The 21200-nt window shown below is 39.1% G+C and overlaps 1 protein-coding gene across 1 annotated transcript; it reads left to right on the top strand.

The window, feature by feature from the left end:
* Positions 1-1085: 1085 nt before the first annotated feature.
* On the top strand, positions 1086-20659 carry IGSF10 (immunoglobulin superfamily member 10). Its single transcript, XM_074963763.1, has 6 exons — positions 1086-1321; positions 3708-3837; positions 5808-6198; positions 7797-12236; positions 12888-13788; positions 18207-20659. Exons 1-6 carry the CDS (start codon positions 1086-1088, stop codon positions 20113-20115), a joined length of 8007 nt encoding a protein of 2668 aa, XP_074819864.1. The 3' UTR covers positions 20116-20659.
* Positions 20660-21200: the final 541 nt, after the last annotated feature.

The raw sequence follows: 21200 nt of genomic DNA on the forward strand, positions 1-21200 counted from the left end.
CTGGACTTACGGTAACTGGTTTAAGCGTAAAATTCGTTTATGAACATTGAAAGGGCTGAGAGTTTTACTTATTCATCATTTATAAAATGCTGTGAAAAGGCAGCTCTGGAACCAAATCTGGCTTCTCTTATTCACCTGAGCAGGCTTATTGCAGTCAGTTGTGCTAACTGCAAGAATCAAAGGAACTGGATGTGGCGTATAGACTCTTTAAACTCCCGGCATCCCTTGGATTTTGATCCAAAGAGATGCTGAGTAAATTGTTGATTTCACTGAGAGATGAGGGTGCTTAGCACTTCTGTGGTTTAGGGCACAGATTTTTGAACAAAAAGAAATTCACAGTTCAAAATAATGCAATAGTCTCTTCTTCTGAACTTGTCTGTAGTTAGACTGTTACCAGTGCAGCTCAGTTCAGGGAAGGTTTAGATCCCAACAAGCTTTTAATACCAGACTGTTAAGTACCAAACTCTAGTAGCTGATTATAGACATTCCTGGTCAACAACGATCTCTGCTGTGGAACTCTATGCCAACCCTTGCCCACCGCAGAAGCAGAGTATTGGAGGGGGGATTCATTGCTTGGATATAGTCTAAAGAATAGAAAGAACAGGATTAAATTTGAGTGGCATTAGTCATGCTTCTACAGGCTGATTTTTAAACTAGCCCAGATTCTCTGAAATTTGTTAATTTTGTTTGGAGTAATTATTTGGCAAGAAAGGAGCTGACGTGTTCTTTGCCAAGAACAAATTACAAGCAGATTTATGGATGTTTTAAATAACCAAAATCATATATTTGTAACAATAGTCTCTTTAGGGTGTCAGGTTTATTACTACTTCTACTACTATTACACCTGTAAGCAATAGCATGCCTAGTGCTTCTCATTGAAAGTAAGAAACTGTGCAGGATTTTTTAAAATTATAAATACTTCAAGCTATTGTATCCATTTGAAAAATGAGGAAAACCCTACAGTTTTTATGGTAGCAAACTTTTCTATAATAGTTGTACAAGTACCCAGGTGTAAGATACCTGATACTTATCTCACAATATGACTGCTTGTGTTTTTTGTTTTGTTTGCAGGGTTGCATTTGTTCATGCTTGCTGTGAGGGATGTTGTTTTAGGATTAGCACGCAGGATGAAAGTAAAAGGCAGAAGCAAACCTTGCTTGCTGGAGTTTCTCTTCAGTTTCTGCCTGGCTACTCTTCCCAGCAGTAGTGCCTGCCCCAGGCTCTGTGCCTGCTACGTCCCTACTGAAGTACACTGTACGTTCCGGTACCTCACAGCCATCCCACGGCACATCCCCCAAAACGTGGAGCGCATCAATTTAGGGTATGTTTAACATCTGCATTTTATCTATGCTTGCAGTTAACTCTCATTGCCTTGCAAAATATAATTAGAGTTTCTGGGTTTGTCTTAAAATTGATTTTAAAAACCTTTAAAATCTACTATTTTGCAGTATTCAGAATTCATTACAGTAACAGCTGGGGCAAAACCTAATGTTCTCCCACATTGATTGGGAGTTCAAGGTTTCAGATTCTAGGGGCCAATTGTTAAATAATTTAAGGAATATAATTTTTAAAAACAGATAAAAACAAAATTTATTCGGTTTGAACCATAATTTGCACAAGAGTAGACATCCACTTTCCCTTTTCCATAACTGGCAGTCTGAGACTTGATTTTCCCCGCTACTTTTACCCCACCACCTTAATGCAAAATCATGTTATCACTAGGGATGGAAGAACCTCCAATGATTTGGAGTATACAGTTCTTTCTTTTATACTTATCTGAACCTACTGAGTCTGAAAAAGTGAATTCAGAGGATTCCTGCTGTCTGGAATTGAGATCATCCTTACAAAGGTTAAGACTGGAGTGCAAACTCAATAGATGTGTTCAAATTCAAGCTTTGCCACTTCCTGTGTAACATTTGGCTAGCCATTTCGTCTTTCTGAGGATGATAATATTTTCTACCTCACAGGGTTGTTGTGAGAACAAATTGATTAACATATATGGGTCTCAGATACTATGAAGATTAGTGCCAGCACTTCCACTTTGGACATACTGTACCATGAGAAAAACTTTTCATATGATACTTTGCCTCCTCTGTTTCCATCTGCTAATCGGATATGAAGTAACACTTCTCTGAATATTTGTCTCAGAAACTATTCTGTTCTATAATTGGGTAAATGAGGGAGGGAATAGATGTTTATTTTATCCATACTGGTTTCTCCCTTTTTATTTCTCACTAACCTTCAAGTTATCTATTCAAATTTGTTTTTCTGTAATGCCCTGTTGTGAAAGTCTTGATAATACAATCAAACAAGACCAGCCAGCAACTTAAAAAAAATCTGTATCTGAGTGTGTCTAATCCATATCATTATTATTAGAGGGCCCGCTAAAGGGCTGGCTAACAGTGGCCACAGTTCAAATCCAGCCCAGGCTGATATGGCTTCATCTTGACCACTGAAGTCAACAGGAGCCTTTCCATCTACTTAAGTGGGCATGGCATCAGGCCCATAGTGATCAAGTGCCCAGCACAATGGGGCCGCAATCCTGACAGGAGCCTTTTGGTTCTACGATAATATAAATAATAATAAATTATTAAAAACAACTACCACCACTGCTTGGTGATTTTTTGGCCCATGAAAAATAAGCTTCAATTCTCTGTCCAGGTCCTGGTGGGGAGGCATCCACATCACCATATCCCTGATCGTAGTCAATAATGAAGAGTCATAAATATGGTGAAAGGATTAGAAAATATGCCCTATAGTGATAGACTCAAGGAACTCAATCTATTTAGCTTAACAAAGAGAAGGTTAAGGGGTGATTTGATCACAGTCCATAAATACCTCCACAAGGAACAGAAATTTGTCAATGGGCTCTCATCCAGCAGACAAAGATATAACAAGATCTAATGGCTAGAAGTTGAAGCTAGACAAATTAAAACAGGAAATAAGGCACACATTGTTTAATAGTGAGGGTAATTAACCACTGGAACAATTTTCCAGTGGTTGTGATGGTTTCTTTATGACTGGCAATTTTTAAATCAAAATTGGATTTTTTAAAAAAAGATACAGGGTATGTTCTAGTTTGAATAGGAATTATTTTGGGGAAGTTCTATGGCCTGTGTTATATAGAAAGTCAGACAAGATTATCACAATCACTTCTTTTGGCCTTTGAAACGATTAATCTAGTCTTGTTAACAATCGCAGCAGAGAGCAATGACAGTGAACTACGTTCTTTCGACTCCATCTGCTGTTAAGGCACGTTGATGGGGTAATGTGGGGAAGCTTGTATTTTCTGTGTAATAAAGATTCCAGCTGATCCCACCTTTCACCAGCCATGAATAATTTTGAAAAAAAAAATCATAAAAATTCAATGCATTATTGTAGACATTTACCGGTACTGAAGCTCCTCCTCCTCCTCCTAGACAAGAGTCCAAAGATGGCAATTTTCTTCTCACGTTCTTGCATCCATCTACTGCAGCTATATCTCCACCTACTTGAATACAGTCCACAGGAATCAGTCTGTGCCAGACTAGCAAAATCTTTGAGTTTTACCTGCTAAGATGAAAAAAGCATTTGGAATTTGCCTTGTCACATCAGAACTAAAATCTGCCTTTGTTATGCATTTGCAAAAGAAAGTTTTCTTTTGTTTTTTACTTTTGAACTTTAGCTGACTGACTAAACCCAGATCTGGAATGAAATGTTTGTTACAGTTACAACAGCTTGGTTAAACTGACCGAAACAGATTTTTCCGGCCTGGAGAAACTGGAGTTGTTGATGTTGCACAGCAATGAGATCCATACAATCCCCGACAAGACATTCACTGATTTAAATGCATTACAGGTAAGAACTGAAATCGTCTCATCTTAGTTTTGCTACAGAAAAATCAACAAAAGGTACAAATCTATAGGAACAGACCCGTCGTCCATTTATCTTGATATCCTGTTTCTAATGGTAATTCTGAAAAATGCTTCAGATGAAATCATGCTCTTCCCCTTCCCAGTGTAATTAATTTTGAAATACTGTACCGACAGGGGAAATTTCTTTCTGTCCCAGCTTGGCACTTAGATACCAGGCTGAGGAGTGTGGTGAATATCTGCCAGCACTGTCCTAGCTAGTACTTCTAGCAGTTGCAATTCTTATTCATATCCACCAAGACAAAAGGGAGAGTATTGCTGCAAAGCTCCTTGTATGACAGAAAGAAAATGCTACATTCTAATATTAAGGGCAGTTCTTTGATGTTATTAACAGTGGATGAGACAGGTTTATAATATTTGGTGCTTTATTGCTTATTTAAAATAAAACATTAGTAAACTTATGACAGTAGATCTTCTCTAAATTGCACATCCCATCATTTGCACACAGAACCAAGTGGGTTTCTTAGCATGTCTCTGCAGAGATTTCCTAGAAGATTGTTATAGGAAGGTCATATATAACAATTACTTTATTTTTATAAAGTAAATTACCAGTTCAGAGGCAGTTCTGCCATTGAAGCAGCTGGTGCATTGTGCCATTCAGAAATATTAGAAAATTAAATAAAATATACTTATCTTCAGACCAACTCTGTGTGCAGCTCACACATATTAATTTAAAATTATTGACTTTCTATTTTCCACCTAAGATAACTGCTGCAATGCCTCTGGCTGTATTAGTGCATATTTCACTAGGGGTAGCTCTAACAAATGGACTTCAGAGCATTTTGCACTTCATTGAACAGCCTGGAAGCTACAGTAGAGAGCTGAGGGTTTTTGTTGGTTTGTATTTCAAGAGTCCTCTGGCAGTTAAGGAGAATAAGGGCTTGTCTACCTACACATGGAGTTAGTCAGGAACAGCATTTTTGAATAACTCTACATGTGGACACTTTTATGCCGGAATAAAGCACTCTTGTTTTGGAACAAGAGTGTCTACATATGGAGTTATTCAGGAATAGCTACTCCTGAATGGCTCCATATGTAGACAATGCCTAAAAGTTTCCCAACTGAAACTTTGATCCACAGCTGCTATTAACTAGAAGAACACAAAGTATGACTGTAAATAATTATAACAATTAGATTTGGCAAATACTTGAACAAAGTAGATTTTGTGCATTATTGTTGCTTTTTGTATTGTTTGTTTACTCGCTAATTTGCAACATTCAGTAATTCATAAAGGCATCACCAGTTCTTTGTGAGGATTAGGAAGCCAGTAAAGAACATACATACTAAAGTATGTAAAGTATGATTCCAATCTGAAAAATGACTGCAAAAATGGTTTTATCATTCCATATTTATTAGCACTCAATAACCTTTTGCCAAATTTGCTCATTTTAGACTGCAAGTCTGCAAACAAAGTACCATCAGAAAGTTGAGTTTGGCTAGCACATTCTCTCTCATAAAAAAGATCCTTCAACTGGGACTGAGTTAATAATTCTTTTCATTATTTGTCAGACAAAATATTTGTCAGCCAAGAATCCAGCTTGTTCTTCCATATTTGTATAGGCATTGTAGTAGTAAGTGAAGGAAAAAAAATATACACTCACTTATTTTATGGTCAAACCCTGCTTACCTTCTTCACAAAAGCAGTTTGATTAGGACTATTGATATGAGTAAAGTGTATACATACATTGGCTTGTTGAATATTTGAGGTCATGTCTGACCATAACCACACTTATAAAAATGATAATATCTGTTGTTTTTTCCCATAGTGCCTATGACTCATATATCTAGGTACTTCACCTGAGTAGTAATAATTCAAAGTTGGCTAGAATTCTTCTACCAATACCAAAATAATGTAGTTTTTTATTAGACTTTTTATCCCTATCTTTTCACCAACAGGTCTTAAAAATGAGCTATAATAAAATCAGAATACTTCAGAAGGACACTTTTCATGGTCTCAAGAGCTTGGTACGGTTGCATATGGACCACAATCAAATTGAATTTGTACACCCAGAAGTTTTCTATGGGTTTATATCACTGAGGCTGGTGCACTTGGAAGGAAATTTACTTAAACAGCTTCATCCAGATGCTTTTGTCACCTTGCGCTACGTCCAGATATTTAAAACATCCTCCATAAAGCATATATACTTGTCTGACAACTTCTTAACTTCACTACCACAAGAGATGTTTTCTTACATGCCTGAACTAGAGAGCATATACCTTCATGGAAACCCTTGGTCCTGTGATTGTGATCTACAATGGTTTGTAGACTGGGCAGAACAATGGCCAGGTACAGTACGAGCTGAAAGATTTCTGTTTGTTTATACCTTCTTACTAGATTGGTGACTTCCCTTGGGGTCTTTGCAAAGGAGGCATCATTCTCTAGTTGCTACAGGGTGAGCCTGGAGATCTGGGTTCTGTTTCTAATTGCCACTGATTTAATGTGTGACCATAACCTCTCTAAGCCACCATTAAAATGGAGAAAATTACTTCCAGGTTTTGAAAGTGCTTTGAGATTCTTCGTTGAACTGCACTATTTAAGTGCAAAGTATTATGATGACCAGTTAGTAATGTCTGGATAGAGGCATTATAGTAGTCATCTTTTTTTGTGTGTGTGCAAATTAGTAATTAAATTACTTATGAAGAGTAAGAGATTGGTCATTACTATAACAACACTTTTTAAAGTGTAAAACTTTATTCTGTGACTTTCTGTTGATCTTCTGTGACTTCCTTGTCAGCTGTTTAAAATGTTATTCCTTACCATTCCATGGCCCCATGGTGCCTTATTCCCTTAAATTACCATGCATCTCTTTTATTTCCATTATTGTTGGCTAGCAAGGTGCGCGCACATGCATGCAAACGGAATATCTGAATGTTGTTTAGTGGCCTAAATGAACTGAGGTTAGTGGTCCCAATACATTTCCAAGCTCAGGTATCTCTAAATGGAACCCTTTTTGGCAGTGCCCAAAGCTGAATGTTCAAGAATGAATTATCTTCTCTCTGTGCAGGTGAAAATGTTGAAAGAGAATGAATTATCTTCTCTCTCTCTCTCTCTCTCAGTGGTTCCCTCTAGGGCTAGACTGAGGTACATTTTAGGTGAAGTGCGGATAGAGAGATGCATTAAATGTGTAATATTTTCTGTGTAGTTTACAATTTGATTACCAGAACAAATACTTTTGTTAGTTTTTATATTTTTAGAGCATACTATGGTATTATGGTTTGCAGTCTTAGTCTCAGGAATAATAATTATTTACAAGAATAAGCAGCTTTCTTCAGACAAATTTTTGAGATAAATTGTTTTCATGACAAAGCGTAACCAGATGATGTTACCAAACCACTATAAGAAGTGTGACAAATGATTTTTTGGAAAGCGTGAGATAAAAGGGAAGGATTGTCTTGTGGCTAAAGGAGAAGAAAGGCAGCCTTGGATAAGTCCCATTGTTTCTCCAGGGCTTGCCTTTGTGGTCATTAAAAGAAGGAAAGTAATAATTGCTTACCTCACAATGGTAAGCCTCAATTAATTAGGGCCATATTGTGCCTGACCACAGGGAAGGTGCACAAGTGAAGAAGAGGGCACAAGGAGTTTCTTCTCCTTTTTGCACCCCTGAACAGGATCTGGGCACAATAGAACAATGCCTCCTATTGTGTGCTTCCCAAGGCAAGGCTGTGGCATGCTGACTAGCTGTGATAGCAATGATAGTCATGCTGAAGGTTTCACTAATGGAATAGGCAACAGTTAAAATAAAGCTTGGTGATGACTTAAAGATCTCTATTGTCAATACTTCATAGCCCTTTATTCAAGGAAAGATCTTTCAGCAAAATATAAGTTGTTGTTTTGGTACTGGAACTAGTATCACAAAAACTTACATTATTTTTTCCTCCCCTTAGATATTATAAAGTGCAAGAAAGACAGAGGTTCTTCTAATGCCCAGCAATGTCCAGTTTGTGCCAATCCCAGAAATTCTAAAGGCAAACATTTAGTTAACATCCCATCTGCATCTTTAACCTGTAGTAAGCCAGCCATAGACCCCTCCCTGAAATTTAAAAACATCACTATGCCAGATGAAGGGGACTTCATTTCCATCTCTCCCAAAGATTTTATAGCTCCCATTGGAACCATGATGTTGAATATGACAGACCAAACAGGAAATCAAGCTAACTTGGTTTGCAATGTTCAAAAACCCACAAAAATGTCCCCACTCTCATTTGACAAAGATGGTGATAATACAGTACTCAAAGTATCATTTTCAACATTTCTGGTGTGTAGTATTGATTATGAACACATTCAACAGCTGTGGAGCATATTGGCCCTATACAGTGATTCTCCCCTGAAACTCGAAAGGAATCTCTTACTGACCAAAGTGCCTTACATCAGTTACAAGTACAAACAGATGTACTCTGAAAGTGAAGAAGTTTTTACCAATGTAGAGAGTGAACTGACAGCTGAACCTTCTTGGCTGCTCCAAGGCCAGGTGGCCTTACAATTAGACAGGACAGCAACCACATTCAGCACACTACATATTGGATATGTAACTGATGCTCAAATTATCTTGCCCAATGCTAATGAAAAACAGTTGAGACACAGCTGGGCCATAATTTCAAGAGATAATAAAACAAGAGTTGAACACACTGTTTTAGTGGGTGGGACCGTGGAACTGGACTGTCAGGCATTTGGTGAGCCTTCTCCTACCATTGAATGGATATTAGCTGATGGGAGCAAAGTTAGAGCGCCATATGTTAGTGAAGATGGAAGAATCATAATAGCTAAAAGTGGAAAATTCACACTGCGGACAGCTGATAGTTTTGACACTGGAGTTTATCACTGCATAGGCACAAATTATAATGATGCAGATGTCCTAACATTTAGGATCACAGTGATTGATACTTACGTGGAACACAACAACGTTAATGGGGCTCAACTTTCGGCATTCATTGGTGACACACTCTACCTTCCATGTCAGTCTGTTGGTGTCCCAGATGCATCTATTAGTTGGATCCTACCTGAGCACACAGTTCTTCATCAGTCTGTAAGAAGCAAACATATTTTCCACAATGGCACACTAAAAATACAAGAGATGACAGAACGAGATAGTGGCTATTTTAGATGTGTAGCAGCCAATCAACATGGTATGGATTTTTTGATTTTCCAAGTGCTAGTTAAAGTGAATGAGGGTGCTTCACAAAAAGAAAAGACAGCTCCAGAAGAAAATGGAGAGAGAGATGGATCTGGTCATGAGGAGCTTAGAGCTGTTACAAAACATAAGTATCCATTAGCTACTGTGCAAACTTCAGTAACAAGTAAAGCACCCACTGATTCTGCATCCAGAAATCAACCTATAGGGATTGCAAATAAATGGAATAACTATAGAGAGATGACTTACAGACGCAATGGGGACAAAATAAACAGACGATTTAGGGGACACAGAAGACAATTCACTTCCTCAGCCAGGAGAATTGACCCACAACATTGGGCAGCATTTGTTGAAAAAACAAAGAAAAATTCCACTTTGCCAGAAAAACAAGAAAATGCCAGAACAAAATCACCTACAGCAGACCATCTATCCTCTAAGGTGTCTGGGGATAAGGAAGAAACATCTGGTGACCATATACCTCCAGAAGAAGAATTTATTATACTAGCATCTGAAGCACCAACTATACCTACTCTGAAAAAGGTTTCAGCAACTATTGTAACTGAAGAACCTAAAACTACATCAAGTAATTTCAAGTCTAAAACAACTTCTGTCATGGTTACAGAGGCAGTAGCTCCAACAGTTAGTCCATGGATTACACAGTCTATAAGACCCAAGAGCAAAAAGCCAAATGCAGATCTAACATCTGCAGTGACAAGACCAAACTCATTGGAAACTTCTGAATTAAATCAAACATCATTAACTATTATACAGCCATTAACTACATCTAGTTTAGTGAATAGTACAGCTAAAGACTTTAATGCTGAACACAGATTGGTGTCTTTTGGGGAAAGTAATCAGTATTTAAAAATCATATCTACAACACAAACGGCAGATGTTACTGAAATTACCAGCCTTGTCACTTCCCAGAACATAGTTGAAAAACCTGATTTATTTACTGGGTCTATTGATAAGACTTCAACTAAATCAGATCATCGAATATCTGTAGTGACAGTCAGCGAGCCAAACACTGAATTTGGTCACATTTATTTTCACAGTACTCAAAAAATAACAACTCCTAAACTACCACCAGGGTCAACTATTATTACTCATCAGCAGATTCAGATAATTAGAGATGTTACAGCTAATACACTACAGTCAAGACAACGATATGGAAGACGAAGGAAAATTTCTGGTAGAAGACGAATTATTAGACCAGATCGAATTCCAGCTATCAGAGGACATAGATATAATTTTGTGAGACAAGAATCCAGTAGAGAAAGTACAACTCTGCCTCCAGCTATAGAGCTGGACACAAAATGTCTATTGTGTTCACATCCCGCAACTCCTTCCAGAAGTTCACTTGAACTGCTTAGCCCAGAAACACATATGCCCCCACCTGTGAAAGTGGATATACCAGAACTCACATCAGAGCAGCCTACAAGTCAAACCACAGCATTCCTGGCTGAAAAGAAAAACAGACTCACTGCAGAAGGAGAAAAAACAACTCCCACTGTAATGCCTTTCTATAGTGAAAGCACACAGGGTACCCTGCAAAGGAAACTAGAGGCCAGTGCACCATTGCAAACACACACTGTCAGACTCCCTACAACTGCAAGACAGACCCTTAGTGTATCTATGGAAACTACAACTTCTGCAGACAGCAAGACATCCTCAAATGTTAAATCCATCCTCCCAACCACTAAAATTAGAACTTCTTCCAAAGTTTTAAGAGGAAAAATTCCTTGGCACCATCTCTTTGGAAAGACACACATTCAAAAGGAGCTATTGAAGAAGCTACCCAGACGACGAACAAGTACAGTGCCATCATCAGCAATAAACAGCACGCTTCCTAAAACTACTGCAACGCTATCCATAGATAGAGTTTCTCCTTTACATTTAACAACAATTTCAGTGGAAGTGAATCAAACTGATGATCTCTTATCCCTAACTAAACCTATCAGTCATGACAATAGTATGTCTGAGAAACAGTCTCCCATTCAATCTCTTACTACTGCAGAACTGCCATCTTCAGCCTATTCTTCTAATCTTCCAACTGTTATGAAGAAAGAAATGACTGCAACAAGACCAATGCCAACATTTAGATCTACTACTGTTCCTCACACTGAAATGAAAATCACTAAAATCAAAGCATTCAGAGCTGGAAGGAGGAGAGATCAAAGGAGGAAAAAGCCCCAGAAGATTATGACTTCACAAAGCATTACTACAAGCCATAGCACCACCACTGCTTCATCAGTGAACACAACCTTGTATATCCTGACAACAGCTAAGTCTTTAACTAAGCCCACCATCCCCATACCCACTGAATTTCTTTATAGGAACACAAGTGTAATCCCAATTACAACTGTGCCACAGATTCTTCACACAAAAGATGTAACTAAAGGTTCGCCTGCAACAACTATGCAAACATTAACTAGAATTACAACAGCTGAGAACACTCAACCTGTTAAACTACCATCTGATGTTCTCTCTACTGAAAAACCTGCCATTACAATCCCAGCCACATCACCTTCTTTGAAGCCTTTCAACACCACCTCAATATTACCTGCCACATCCTTTGTAACATCTGAAGCAGTGCCTAATCAACAAAACAAAACTATTGTAATGGTAAGTAAAAAACCACACCAAAAAATGGGAGAGAGAGTTATTCAGCAGAAACATACAGCACAGGCAACATTTCCTGACAAAGCTGAGCTCAGTACCAAATCTCCTGCTGTAACTACCCATGTGATCAACTCCAGCATACAGCATCCTACCCCATTAACATCCCAAATAACAGAGACACCACACACAAGTATCGTGCAAATCACCTTATCTCCCCAGTGGGAAAACAAGTTTTGGCATAAACAGTCTCCTGAAGTTTCAGAAATAGGCAAAACATTAACAGTTAATACTCTGACTACATTAAAATCCCCACAGCGCTCCACTCCATACACTCCTGCAAGGAGAAGGGACAAGGACAATTCTGTCAAAAGCTGGTCTGACAAGACAGCAGATCAAGAAACCAACAACAACCTCATAGCCCTAGACTCTTTATATAAAAATAGATTGGCAAAGCCTAGAATAGTGGGAGGAAAACTGGCTGCTTTTACCGTTTTGGCTAATTCAGATGCCTTCATCCCTTGTGAAGCGACTGGTAATCCCCTTCCCACAATTCACTGGACTAAAGTGTCATCAGGTAAGCCGTATAAGCCTTGTTTAAAAGGTTGTCTTATACAATATATTAGCAATAAGACAGGCGCTAGGTGCACCATGCTGGGATATAGCCATGCTTTAGATGGATACCAGCCATAAAGCAATAAGATGAATACTACATATGGCTGAAAAGTAGTAATATTCCAGCACTGCACATACATCCTTAAGTGTCTTACTGTATTTATAAAACGGCTCTTCAAGAGAGAGAGAGAAAGGAAAAAAGGTCAATCTGTATTTAACGTTTACCATATTCAGCATATGTTAGCAATAGCATTATTGTAGTGAGGCCTATACAGAAGATCATGCTTCTTAAGAATCCACCTGTAATAAGATCCTGCGCTCCATTGCTGAGCAATTCTGCTCCCCCCACCCCCTGATTTTTGTTGGTTCCGTAATACATCTTTCACAGTATACATAAACACATGCACTATTATTCCTCTCATTCCTGTCACTGTTCTTTAGCCCTTATGGGACAAAAAGTGTGCTCAGATACCATGGTGATGAGTGCAGGATAAAAAACGAAGGCAGCTGGTTTTTTGCTAGCAATTATTATTGTATTAGATAAAAAGCAAAAGTAAATAAATAAAGGCTTCTTATGTAATATAAATATATTTTACTTTTTTTGTTTAATTAGGGACTGATGTATCAAAAAGCAAGCGTGACAACAGGTTTGAAGTATTTGCTAATGGCACCCTCTCCATCCAGAACGTGAACATTCAGGACCGCGGACAGTACCTGTGTATTGCTGCCAACCAGCATGGCTCAGATCGGCTCCTGGTCACTTTGTCTGTGGTGGCATATCCACCGAGGATCCTAGAGGGCAGGTCAAAAGTGATCACTGTCCATTCTGGAAAGCCTGTGTCTGTGAAGTGTAGAGCTGAAGGTAGGCCCATCCCTACCATTTCATGGATTCTAGCAAACAAAACGTATGTCTCGGAATCTTTTCCAGGAAGTAAACAAGCATCTGTGCAACCAGATGGCACTTTAATAATCAAGGAAGTCACTGTTTATGACAGAGGGCTTTACACATGTATGGCTAGTAATCCAGCTGGTGCCGATACGCTGACAGTAAAACTACAGGTGATTGTGGCACCTCCTGTTATTTTGGAAGAGAAGAGACAACACATTGCAGGAATTATGGGTGAAAGTTTGAAACTCCCCTGCACAGCAAAAGGAAACCCTCATCCAAGTGTTCACTGGGTCCTCTTTGATGGAACAGCAGTGAAGCCTCTGCATTTTGTAAATGCCAAACTGTTCCTGTTCTCCAATGGAACCCTCTACATAAGAAACATAGCTCCTTCTGACAGTGGGAACTATGAATGCATAGCTACAAGCTCCACTGGGTCAGAGAGGAGGGTGGTAAATCTCATGGTGGAACAGAAAGATACAATTCCCAGAATAGCAACTGCATCTCTGAAAATGACTCAGCTGAATTTTGGGGACAGATTGCTTCTGAACTGTTCAGCTACCGGGGAGCCAAAGCCCAGAATAATCTGGAGGTTGCCTTCCAAGGCAGTTGTTGACCAATGGCACAGGTAGGAATGTTTCTTTGTGACTGAGCTCGTTTTATTTTTCTAGTGCTTACTTTAACACTGCAGACCACGAATCACTGAAAGAATTTTCTTAAAGAGTCAATCCTGTGATATTGCCAAGCACAAATGCCTAATGTACTGTAACTCTGCTTAACTGAAGCCAAATTTGTTTTTAACCCGCAATAAAAGTGAGCCATCTCTAGTGACAGAAAATGCAATTTTATTGTTATATTTCTAATATTAATGGCCCAAATTCAGCCCTATTATAAGCGGGTGCAGCCCAACTAAATCAGTGAAGCCTAATCTATTCATGCAATGGCTGAATTTAGGTCATTTTATTCTGTTCTGATTTAAGGCCAAATCCTCAACATATGTAGTCAGTTGAATAGGATTTGGATGTTAATATAAAGTTGACCCTCATGCAGGATATATACATTAGAGCAGGAGTGGACAAACTACGGTCTACAGGCTGGATCTACCCCACAGGATTGCCACCCCTGCAGTGCCGCGACCCCCGCGCAGCTCCCAGAAGCAGCCGGCACCATGTCTCTGTGGCCCCGGGGGTGGGGGGGGAGCGAAGAGGGCTCCATGCACTGCCCTCACCTCCAGGCACCGCCCCCCACAGCTCCCATTGGCCAGGAATGGGGAACCACAGCCAATGGGAGCTTCAGGGGAGGTACCCACAGGCAAGGGCAATGCGTGGAGCCCTCTGTCCCCCTCTCCCCCCAGGGGCTGCAGGGACATGGTGCCAGCCGCCTTCCAGAGCAGAGCAGCACGGGGGCCAGGGCAGGGAGTCTGCCCTGGCACTGGTGCGCACTGCTGCTACCCCGGAGCCACTCCAGGTAAGCGGTGCTGGGCTGGAGCCCAAACCCCTCCTGCACCCTAAGCCCCATCCTGCACACCACACCCCCTCCCACACCCCGCATTCCCTCCTGCACCTAACCCTCTGCCCTGGCCCTACATGCAATTTCTCCACCCAGATGTGGCCCTCGGGCCAAAAAGTTTGCCCACCCCTGCTTTAGAGTAAGCTTGAGGATTTTTACTTTAGAAAGGCTTTTACATGCCATACGTACCACAGAAGAGATTTAACATAAATCAATTAAATTAAAGGCATCTCAGAGCACAATGGCTACAGAGAAATACAATAAACTTACTATAAATCTGGTGTACATAGTAACAATTTAATTATGCTTTGTAAGATTGCTTGTTGAAAAAACCAATTTAGCAGTGACAATGATAGTTTGTGAATGTAGTGGCAAGCAAACTGATATAGTTGGATATCATATAAATATTTAATTGGTAACAATTAGCAATTTATTTTTATAAAAATAAACCGCTTTCCCATCACAAAATTTAAAACAGTTGCACAATAAAATCTAAATTTGTTGGAGCAGAAGTGGGGACAGTTTAACTGTTAAAAATAAAAGTTTTGATTGCAAAATTCCAAAACTAATATAATTGCTAAAAATATGAAAAGCCATTTACTAGTTCATTAAGAAACAGAATCTAGTGAATATAGTTTCTCCTGAAAAGCAAATGGAATATAGTGAGAACACAAGTTTATAAAATGAGTGTCTTGATTACTCTTGCAACCTTCGACAGCTGCTTTGACTTCTGTATCTTATGGCTGAGCTGACATGTCTCACATCCTAGCCAGTTACAGAATGAGCGCAGATAAGACTGGGTACCAGTTAACATACTTTGTTTTGACTATGTGCATACACCAGTTGCCAGCCATTTGGCTGGAGACAGACTGGCATTACTAAAGTATTCATTTGTTTACTTATAGATTGAAAATATCCCCTACAGGGAAAACCTATAAAACCTCATTTACTGTATTAAAAGCAAAATCCTGTGAGTTTATAGTCCAATTACTGAAAGTTGGTAATAAATTTACTGCAGTCATGTTACTGGCAATCAGTAAGTATGACCAAAGAAATTAATTGTTTCACAGTTTACATTGCAGTTTTAAAATTATTATTTCAAATGGTAAATAGCAGTTTAAAAGGCCCAATTCAACAATGACAGTCTATTTTTAACAAAAAAAATAAATAAAAAAAATCAAATCTGCTGACACTGAGTTGATTTAAATAAAAGTTTGCAGTTTATTGTAATGTCTACCAAATTCATACACACAACATACTTCCTTTGTATTCACTTTATTAATACTGATCTTAAATGGCCAGATCTGGAATTCTGCCACTAGTGGAGAAGAACATGGTGGATGAGCTTTAGATGGAAGAAACAAGGGGATGTGCCCAGGTTAAATGCAAGACTCCACCTACACTTAACTATTCTGTTACTGAAAATCAGTAGAGCAGGAGATATTCCAGTGAGTCTAAGTTACTGCCAGTTTCAACGTGATATTGCTTTCAGTGCAAGGGAGTCCTAGCTTTCTAGCTATGTCCTGCACACCAAAAAAGCTGTAGAACCTTCTGTCTATCACCACATATCACTGTTTATAGGCTGCTAGAAGCATTATAAATTAAGATGCTTTTCACACAGAGATTTGAGGAAAGGTTTATTAAAGCCTGCCCCTAAAGTTCCTCACTCATCTTCTCCTGTTTTCTGGGATCTAGTTATTGAACAAAGAGCTGGAGGGGGGGAGGGCAGTGGGGGCGGTCGGGTTCATTCTACAACTCCAGAGACTGCTTCATACTCTGAAACTTACTTCCCAAGCAAAAAGTTCAAGCAGATTAGATTTCTGATTATATGAACAACTTCCACAATTATAAAACCTTTACTTTTAGAATTCCTCCCAAAAAGAGACTTGTTGGGGGTTTACTTAGGAAAACGTAGGTCTACAGGGTTTACTTAGGAAAAGCTAGGTCTATGAAGGTGTCAAATAACTGCACAGATTCTTCATTTCCAGAGTTTTCAGCGATATTGTAAAACGGAAAGGATCACTTGATGCGGCAGAGCTTAGTAGCTTCACAAAAATGGTACCTCAGTATTAAGGAGCTCCTAAGTTCCGCAAGCATGGAATGGTTATTACCAGATTCAGATGAGCTCTGGTCCTGAAATTTTGGCGTGTAGAACTTTTATAATTTAGCCTAATTTTTTCTTTAGTGCGGACTAGGTAGTCTTAAAAAGGCTGAATGGGAAAGATGAAGAGGAAAAAACAAAGCTTTTCATACCATGTGCAACAAAGGCAAAACCCTAATTAAAAAACCAGGCATGTTCTCACACTGTAGATGAAGGTTTTCTTCTGCAGCTGTAAAGGGTCAGAATTCGCCCATCTCTCTTGCCCGTGTGCATTTTTCCTGCAGAAGAGCAATATATGACCCTCACTTTACAAGTGATAACCCAATAAGCATGTATTATTAAATAGGTAGCTGTAATAAATGATTTCCCATTTAAAATTAATTGCATTCCCTTTAATGTTCATTTTATGAATGTTTATCCAGATTATTATTATATACATTTTATTCACTATAAGACAAATAAATGATTTATAAAATCTGGGTATGGCTCTACCCCCACTGCCCCAAGTTTACACAGGATGGAAATGATAGAAGGAATGTTTTCCTTAGGGCCTAATTCTACTCACTTGCACCACTGAGTCTCCGAAGAATCTCCACTGAAGTCATTAGAATTACATTAGTGCAAACACTGGTGTGAGATCAGAATCAGACTCCAAGGTCCAGATTATCTGGTGCAGCATGTTCTAACTAATGTGTCACACTGCTAGCATAAACTGGCTCTAAATTCAGTTTAAGCAGCCAGGAATCAATCATCTTACTATAAGGATGATCTTGCAGTGGCTGTTATACCATGCACTCCCCTTGCTGCAGTTGTCATAGGGAAATGTGACAACAGTCATGATGCCCTTTATGCCATGCTGATCCTGGGTTGTGTTTTCAGCCCCCTGGTGTTAGAACAGCCATCAGGTTGTTTTAACACAATGCAGGAGAAAAATGTCTATACCCACAACTGCTGCAGGAGGGAGACAGTGTAAAGGAGAGCTCTAAGTCTGCTTTGCATACAACCATCTGACCTATGCTAGCTGCTTTTTGGCTTTGGCTGAAGTACTGGCCCATAAATTCTGGATCTCTCTTCCCCTGTTGATCTGATAGAGCCCAAGTTTGATGACTTTCATGCCACATAGCAAGATTTATTTTCCCAGTCTTTGGGGGGGGGGGGGGCAGGGGGTTGATGTGGTCAAAGGGGGAAGATAAATTAGTCCTCACAAAAATGGGGGAACAGGGTTGGGAAAGATATTGATATATCTTTGTTTTTCCTTAAAATGGATAGTGTGCATGTACCTACAGCATGGGATAGACACAATTTTAAGATATAGAAGAAAAAAACCCACAGCAATTCATCCACTTGAGTCCATACATCTTTACATCACTTATTAGGGCTCAGTGTTCTTCTTTAGCATGTGGCTACATATTAAACAATTCTTTTTTTCCTTCTAGAATGGGAAGTCGAATCCATGTTTATCCTAATGGATCCTTGTTTATCGAGGCAGTCACAGAAAAGGATGCAGGTGACTATTTATGTGTAGCAAGAAACAGAATTGGAGATGACCTGATCCTGATGAAAGTCAGTGTGACTATGAAACCAGCAAAGATTGACCAAAAACAGTATTTTAAAAAACAGGTACCATATGGGAAGGACTTCAAAGTGGACTGCAAAGCCTCTGGGTCACCTGAGCCAGAGATCTCCTGGAGTTTGCCAGATGGCACCATGATTAATAATGTGATGCAAGCAGATGACAATGGACGCAGGTCTCGGAGATACATTCTTTTTGACAATGGAACTCTGTATTTCAACAAGGTTGGAATAGCTGAAGAGGGCAACTATACCTGTTATGCCCAAAATACATTAGGAAAAGATGAAATGAAGGTACACATTACAGTTGTAACAGCTTCACCTCGTATAAAGCAGAATTACAAGACATATGCTAAAGTAAAAGCTGGGGATAATGCAGTATTTGACTGTGAGGTTGTTGGAGAACCCAAGCCAAAAATATTTTGGTTGCTACCTTCCAGTGACATGATCTCAGCTTCAACAGACAGATATTTACTGCACGTTAATGGCTCACTGTCAGTCAGCAAAGTGAAACTGTTGGATGCTGGGGAGTATGTATGTGTTGCCCGAAATCCTGGTGGAGATGACACAAAACTTTATAAACTGGATGTTATTTCTAAACCACCCCTGATAAATGGTTTATATACAAACAAAACTGTCATTAAAGCAACAGCAATAAGGCACTCAAAGAAGCAAATAGATTGTATGTCAGAAGGGACACCTTCCCCTCAAATTATGTGGATAATGCCTGACAATATTTTCTTAACAGCTCCATACTATGGGAGCAGAATAACAGTACACAAAAATGGGACACTTGAAATTAGGAATGTAAGGCCTTCAGACACAGCAGATTTTATATGCATGGTACGTAATGATGGAGGAGAAAGCATATTGGTAGTACAGTTGGAGGTATTAGAAATGCTAAGACGACCAATGTTCAGAAATCCATTCAATGAAAAAATCATAGCAAAAGCAGGAAAAACTATCATATTAAATTGTTCAGTGGATGGAAACCCTCCTCCTGAAATCATCTGGATATTACCCAATGGCACACGATTTTCCAATGGAGCCAGAATTTCCCGGTATCATATAGGGAGTAATGGTACCCTCATCATCTATAATCCTTCCAAAGATGATGCAGGAAAGTATCGCTGTGCAGCTAGAAATAAAGTAGGCTACATTGAAAAGCTGATCATCTTGGAAGTTGGTCAGAAGCCCACTATTCTTACCCATTCAAGAGGACTAATAAAGAGCATCAGTGGGGAATCATTATCCCTTCACTGTCTCTCTGATGGAAGCCCCAAACCAAACATTATATGGACAGTACCAAGTGGCTATGTGCTAGATCGGCCTCAAATTACTGGGAAATACATATTACTTGAAAATGGTACTTTAGTTATTCGAGAAGCAACCATTCGTGATAGAGGAAACTACCTGTGTAAGGCTCAGAACAATGCTGGAGAGTCATCTATAACTGTTTCTGTAATGACTGTAGCCTATCCCCCATGGATTACAAATAGACCACCACAGAGTATACGCACTATGGCTGGGGCAGCAGTTCAGCTCAACTGTATGGCACTGGGGATACCAAAACCAGAAATCACATGGGAGCTGCCAGACCACTCTGTGCTTTCCCCAGCTAGTAAAGGCAGACCATCTGGAGGTGAACTTCTTCACCCCCAAGGGACATTAATCATTCAGAATCCAAAATCTTCAGATTCTGGCATGTACAAGTGCATAGCTAAGAATCAATTTGGCAGCGATTTCACAACAACATATATTCAAGTTGTTTGAAATGAGAAATACAGGCTGAGCAGTTGTTAAAGTCTCCATCTGGACTGAGTTTATTTGTGGAAGTTTAATCAAAGGCAGCCAAGAAGCATGTAGGTGGATCCAAATACATTTACAATAATCAATGTACAATGAACATGCAAAAGAGAAAGATTTGGGAAAAATTTTTGCAGTATGAACTAGAATGGATTTACTCAATGACAAATAGACTTCAATTAAAAACATAAGGCACTTTTATTTTGCCAACAAATAGTTAACATCAAAATAAAACTGCTTTCCAGAAATGTACCTGAAAAATCTTCAGTAAAGGATGGCCTTTTTTTAATATTAGTTTCTTATTGTCCATCTTGTATCACTATGATAAGCATGGCACACATAATGCAAAAATATTTAAGAACAAAAAAGAGGAAATTTTACTGTGATTTAAATTGCCTTACTGATATGTATGAATATTTTGTAGTTCTTTTATAAATATTTCACAGAAAATAAGTGTTTAGCTATTTTAAATAATATGACATTCTATTCTTTCACAATGGAGAACTTTTTCCAGGGCAGTAGGAGAAATACAAAATGATTTAATAATGCTCTCTAAATGGACAATAGGGTTTCTATTAATCTTTGTTTAAAAATTCAAAAGCAACAAAACCTGCTTATTAAAACAGAGTAGTTTGGTACAATGTCACTTTCACCACACGCTCAGCTTCTAATTAAATCAAATTAAAAAAATAAGTGCATCAATTTGTATTGGAATTCAGAATGAAAGGGGCTCAGTCAAATAGAAAATAGTCTTCCCAAGCATCTGCCTCCTGCAAATTCAGGAGAAAGCCCCTTTTCAACAGAAAAAACGCATTCTGCGCCGGAGAAGATTTTTGGACTCCCTGGGGCAAATAAACCTCAAAAGCTTAAGTCACTAACGGACTTGTCTTTCTAAGAGAGGTGTTAATGTAGGCTCATGGCACAGCTCCAACACCAATGCAGAACCTGAGTATTTGCAGGGAATGCTGGGCCTAAACTCACAAATTTGGGACATATGCATGGAGCAGAAGCCCCTCAGTGTTACTCCTCGAGGTCCTTTCCACACCAGCAAT

This window comes from Natator depressus, chromosome 9 (genome assembly GCF_965152275.1).
Source record: "Natator depressus isolate rNatDep1 chromosome 9, rNatDep2.hap1, whole genome shotgun sequence".
Classification (NCBI taxonomy): Eukaryota; Metazoa; Chordata; order Testudines; family Cheloniidae; genus Natator; species Natator depressus.